The 5,968-nt window shown below is 63.2% G+C and overlaps 1 protein-coding gene across 1 annotated transcript in view; it reads right to left on the bottom strand.

Annotated features, from left to right (window-relative positions):
• LOC112412857 (putative uncharacterized protein OBSCN-AS1) overlaps positions 1–5,776 on the bottom strand; it is a 7,161-nt gene extending 1,385 nt beyond the window's left edge. The window contains exon 1 of the mRNA XM_024764607.1: positions 5,538–5,776. Within this exon, the coding sequence (XP_024620375.1) occupies positions 5,538–5,776 (239 nt within the window). The remainder of the gene's footprint in view (positions 1–5,537) is intronic.
• Positions 5,777–5,968: the final 192 nt, after the last annotated feature.

Below are 5,968 nucleotides of genomic sequence, written 5' to 3' on the forward strand. Positions count from 1 at the left end.
GTCCAGTTTGAGGACCGGCAGGAGTGCGGGCTGCTGGGTGGGAGCTTTGTCGGTCCTGGGCCCTCGGAGGGAGGTGAGACCCAGCAGCCCCTGCCCCAGCATCTGAGCACCTCGCCTGGGTGCTGCCCAGTGCCCCTGGTAGAGACAGGTGAGGAGGCAGAGAGCAAGCAGGGTGGGGGGCCATGCAGTGCCCCTGAGGACGGCTCTGCTGAAGGTCATGGCTCTGGGGGATGGAGGGACCCGGGGTAGGGTTTCAGCCAGGCGGTGCTGCTCCTGGGGTTGGGGCCATGGATTCTAGCCCCTGCCCCATTGGTGAGCTGAGCCAGACCCTCATGTGGGGAGGGAGCAGCTGGGGGAGGAGGGGGGCATCAGAAGCACCCACCTCCTCCTTTGCCCAGTGCCCTGAGGGTCTGGCTGGCCCTGCCCCCAGCTCTGTTGAGATGGATGCCCGCTGACAGCTGGGGCTATTTTGGGCCTGTTGGCTCAGCGGAGGGGACAGCCAGAGGGCCAGTGACACGACTCCAGGAAAGAATTTCCCCTGGAGTTCAGGAAGCTGGAAGGCCCAGGGGTCTCAGGGAAAGGCACAGGCTGCGGGAGCTTCCCTTTGAAGTCTTTTCTGGAAGGGTGTGGGGGCCACAGGGTTGGGGGTAAACTGGGGGGACAGGCCTTCTGGGAGGGGGCCGCCCAAGGTTCTGCTATGAGGCTGTGAGCCACTTCCCACTCTGGACTCATCTGGAAAATGGCCCAAGACCCACAAGGACCCCAAGTTCTGGAAAAGCAAGGGTGGAGGGGCTGTGGGTGTGGCATGGGTCAGCCACAAGGCTCCCTGGCAGGCTTGCAAGGGGGGAGGGTCTTGGCCTCAGGGTGAAGATCCTGCCGGTGCCAAGCTGGGGCCTCCAAGGGGCTAAGGAGCCTGAGTGGGGTCCACAGGGAACTGCCTTCCCAGGTGGGCATCTGTGAGAGGAAGAGGCTTCCTTGAGAAGCTGGGGTTGAGGTCCTGGCCCAGTGTCTCCTCCTGCACCTCCTGTTCTTCCCTTGTGGCTGCAGCTCCAGTAGCCCCAGCCCCCAACATGGCAGGGGGAGGACACTGCAGGTGACCCTGTGCCCAGAGGGGCCTTGGGTGGTCACTGCCCCACACTCAGCTTGAATGAAGGCAGCTCCAGAGTCCTGGGGCATACCTTGGGGTGCCTTGGCCCTGCTGCCCAGTGGGGATGCCTGCCTGGTATGGGGTGTCAAGGGGTGTCTTGTCTGGGTGAGCCCCCTTAGACCTCCATGGGTCTGCCGCAGTGAGGGTGGGGCATATAGGCCCTAGACAGGGAACGCATCCCCGGTGGCTTTAGAGGTTCTTGGGGTCTCTGCCCACCCTTCTGCACCTGCTGAGAGCTGGCTCCCCCTGAGCATGTGCAGAGATGAGACCTCCCTCCCCATCCCTGTCCTCCTGGCCCCCAGAGGCTGCCAGCTGTGGAACTGGCCCCCTGCCCCCTGCATATACTCACTTATGAGCTCAGAACAGTTGTCTCCCACAGCTGCTCTGGGTGTGGCAGGGGGAGGATGCCACGTCCTGCCTTGGGGAACCCACAGAGCAACTGTGTAATTCAGGAGGCGGTGGTGTGCTGGGAAGAGCCCAGAACTCAGGGCCCTGGGGAACTGGTGTCAAAGTAATCTTTCCACAGAGGGACGCTGAGGCCCAGGAGGGTGTCCATGGAGGCGGGTGGCCACCTGCCCAGGTCCTTCCCAGGCCAAGAGCCCAGCCAGGCCGTGGGGGAGCTGGGGGCGGGGCAGAGGTGCTGACTGCACAGTGAGTCAGCAGGATGGTCCCAGCTCACCTCCTTGAAGGGGATTAAGGGGATTAGGTCCTAAATCACAGGATGGGGAGCTGGAGGGCCTGGGGACGTTGCCCCATTTGTCCCATGGTGGGCAGCCCATGCTGATGGCTCGGCTCTTGGGGTGAAGAGAGTTAAGGCACCTGGGGACAGCCCAGGGCCCAGTGGGGTCCATTTGTGTTGGCTCTCTTTACAGAAGCCCCTGTGTAGGCAAGGCCCAGTTTCACCTCACCCACCTGTGCTGGAGGCCAGCAGTGCCCAACCTGGAGTGGGCAGAGGCCAGAGTCAGCCTGGGGCCTTTGGCATTGATGGCGCCAGCCCCATCCCTGCAAGGTGTCCAGTCGGCAGAGCCGCAGCCAGGGGAGCCTCAGCTAAGATCTGCAGCGTGACTACGTGACCTGCAGGAACCCCAGTTGGGCCTGGCTAGCCGGCCTGCCCATTCTCAGCCTGGAACTCCTTGCCTCTTTCTGGGGGATTCCCTGATTGTTCTCCACAGACACACCATTGACTGACTGCCCCTGACCCTCCCCATTCCAATTCCTGGGGGAAGGGAGCAGGCACTCAGGGTGAGGAGGGGTGGGCAGCCCTGTGTGCTGGAGGAGCCCCCACCCCACAAGCTGCAGGATTCCCATTTTTTGCTCATTGATGAGCACACCCCCTCAGGGGTCCAGAGGAGGAGGGGGATCCCAGGAGAGGTGAGATGTGACCCGGCCCAGGACAGCTTCAGGCGGGACAGGCCCCGTGTAGAGGGCTCTCTGTTGTGGAATGCCCAGTGAGGAGGGCTAGGCAGCTGTGCACACAGCCTGCAGTGGAACCCAAACGCTTGGGTGGGGGAAGTCACCGAGGTGGGAGGATGGGGAACAAAACGGACATGCCAAACAGATGGCTCGTACGAGAGTCTGCTGGGGTGAAGAAGCTGTGACCTCTGGTGTGCCTTAGAGAGAGGGGACAGGCCAGTAGTGGGCACTTACTGTGAGCTTCCACAGCCAGGCCCTGTCAGAGTGCAGAGAGTGGCCTCTCTGTGACTGGGGGAGACTAGGTAGGTTGGAGTTTCAGACTCTAGGAAGCAACAGTGTGTGGGGAAGGGACAGGACACCTACTGGCAGGTGGAGTGGCCCAGGTGGGACAGGGAAGGAAGGTCTTTGTGATGAGGTACAGCGTGGCACATGCCGCACAGGGAGGAGGGCAAGCTTGGTGCTGGTGTGGTGTTCTGGGACAGGTGCTCAGCTGGACCTCGAGTTGGGGCAGCAGGCCTGGCGCTGGGACAAGAGGGAGGAGATGCTCCTGCCAATGAAAAAGAGCCCATTTGGGGGGGGTGGGTCCAGAAAGAAGCAAATCGACACTTCTGGACCACCATACCATCTGGTGATGCTACCTGCAGGGATGGGATGCGTCAGGGGAGACGGCACCCGGATGGGGAAGAGGGGCCATGTGGAGGGCTTTACCCTGGATTAAGCTGGATTTTCCAGGACAGGTGAAGTGGCCACGTGGGGAAAAGGCGGGGGGCTCTAAGCACAGCAGGGTCTCATCCCCACTCTGTCCTTCCCCCTCACCCCACTCGCAGGTTCCCCCGCCTCCCCCCACCCCCACCACCATGGATCACTCCTCGTTCAGCGGTGCACCTCGCTTCCTAACCCGGCCCAAGGCCTTCGTGGTGTCGGTGGGCAAAGACGCCACACTGAGCTGCCAGATCGTGGGCAACCCCACGCCGCAGGTCAGCTGGGAGAAGGACCTGCAGCAGGTGGAGGCGGGCACTCGCTTCCGCCTGGCCCAGGACGGCGACCTGTACCGCCTCACCATCTTGGACCTGGCGCTGGGTGACAGCGGGCAGTATGTATGCCGTGCGCGCAACGCCATCGGTGAAGCCTTCGCGGCGGTCGGCCTGCAGGTGGACGCCGAGGCAGCGTGCGCCGAGCAGGCACCCCACTTTCTGCTGCGGCCCACGTCCATCCGCGTGCGCGAGGGAGCCGAGGCCACCTTCCGCTGCCGCGTGCGCGGTTCGCCGCCGATGTCTGTGAGCTGGGCCAAGGATGGGCGGCGCCTGGGCGCGCTGGACGCTCCCCGAGTGCGCGTGGAGGCGAGCGGCGAGGCGAGCGCGCTGCGCATCCTGGCTGCGCGGCCGCGTGACAGCGGCACTTACACGGTGCACGCGGAGAACCCGCTGGGCGCCGCTAGTGCCGCCGCCGGACTTTCAGTGGACAAGGAAACAGACACAGACTGCCCGCCTGGGGCCTCCACAGCCATGCTCCTGGCGCACCTGCAGCTGCGGCGCGAGGCCATGCGCACCGAGGGCGCCCCGGCCTCGCCGCCCAGCGCCTGCACGCGCACCTGCACGGTGACTGAGGGCAAGCACGCGCGCCTCAGCTGCTTCGTGACGGGTGAGCCCAAGCCTGAGATAGTGTGGAAGAAGGATGGGCAGCTGGTGGCTGAGGGCCGGAGACACGTGGTGTATGAGGACGCACAGGAGAACTTCGTGCTCAAGATCCTCTTCTGCAAGCAGTCAGACTGTGGCCTCTATACTTGCACGGCGTCCAACCTCGTGGGCCAGACCTACAGCTCCGTGCTAGTCGTCGTGCGAGGTGAGCTCCTGGCGCCGGGCACAAGGTCACTGTGCGCAGTGAGCACAGGCAGAGGCTCCTCCCCAGGCCTCCTGTCTTTTCCTTCCAGCGTTGGCTGCTGCTGCCATCTCCCCACCCTGTGCCTGTCTGGCAGAGGAATCCGTGGTTGGAGGTCTTGGCAGCTCTCGCTGTTCTGTTCCATTGTCTTCGTGAGAGTAACACGAGTATACAACAAAGTGCTTTGTCACTAACACCCCCTCCCTCTGGGAGATGGTCAGGGTGCCCAGTGGCTGAGCCTGTTCTCTCCAGGCTGAGGGTGACCAGGCTCTCCACCCCTCCTACAGGATGCTAAGGGAGTCTCCCTGGCAGAGCTGGAAGGAGGGCAGGAGCAAGGACAAACCTTGCGCTGTCGGAGGCCTCAGGCTGGGGCTGCACCAGGGTGCAGCTTGAAGGTGGTTCTGGGTCAGTTTGCAGGCTCATGTCCAGGTCTGGGGGCTCCCCCAGGGCACCGGGGCAGCTGTAGGCAACACCATCAGAATTTGCTGGAGGGCTGTTTACTCTTGTTTCCTAAGACCAGCCTCTTGAAGTGGTTGGAGTCCCACCTCCACTTTTTACCAGCTGTAGGATCTCCAGCAGGGCGCTTCAACCTTTGTGTGTGTGCCTCAGTTTCCTCGTTTTTCACACGAAAGTGCACTCCTGGAGTTGAGCAATTCCGCAGGCCAGTACTTGTCCAGTGGCCTCACTGCTGTGTGAACCCAACCCATCCTGCCTGTCCAGGACCAGCCTAGGGGCCTGCTCAGTGGGGCTGCTTGCTGTGGCTTCACCTGCCTCATTTCTCCTTTTCTCTTCCAGACTCCTCCTTATATTTTGGGCGGGGGGCTCTTTCCTTTAAGTTCTCTTCCCTCTCCTCTGTCCTCCCTCCTTTTCTATATCCCTACCTCCTTCTGTCCCCTCCTTACAGCTCCTCTGCCCTCCCACCCACCACCCTCTGCCCCCAAAGCCCCTCCACCCCCTGTCCTGGCTCCCTACCCCACCCCAGCCTTACACGTCCCTTTACCCTGCCCCCCTCCTTCCGCCCACCCTCCTCCTCGCCCCCTGACCGCCCCCTCCGTCACCCCTCCTGCCTGCCCCTCTTCCCTCTCCGCGCCCCACTCACCTGAGCTCTTTTTCCGCAGAGCCCAAGGTGCCCTTCAGAAAGCGGCTGCAGGACCTGGAGGTGCCAGAGAAAGCGTCGGCCACGTTCCAGTGTGAGGTGCCACAGCCGCCCATGGAGACTGCGTGGTATAAGGAGGAGACGCGGCTGTGGGCCGGTGCCAAGTACCTCATCGAGGAGGCAGGCGCTGAGCGCCGGCTGACCGTGCTCAACGTCACCTCCGATGACGATGCTGTGTACATCTGCGAGACGGCAGAGGGCAGTCGCACGGTGGCCGAGCTGGCGGTGCAAGGTGAGGGGTGTGTCAGGGAGGAGTGGGGTGGGCACTCAGGGGACAGGGGCGGGAAGGAGGTAAGGGGGGACAGGCCTACAGGGGTCTCTCTGACCAGCTGCAGCCCTTCCCCCTCCCCTTCCCCACTGCTCCTCTGCCCACC

This window comes from Neophocaena asiaeorientalis, unplaced genomic scaffold (assembly GCF_003031525.2).
Source record: "Neophocaena asiaeorientalis asiaeorientalis breed wild unplaced genomic scaffold, Neophocaena_asiaeorientalis_V1.1 scaffold241, whole genome shotgun sequence".
Lineage (NCBI taxonomy): Eukaryota > Metazoa > Chordata > Mammalia > Artiodactyla > Phocoenidae > Neophocaena > Neophocaena asiaeorientalis.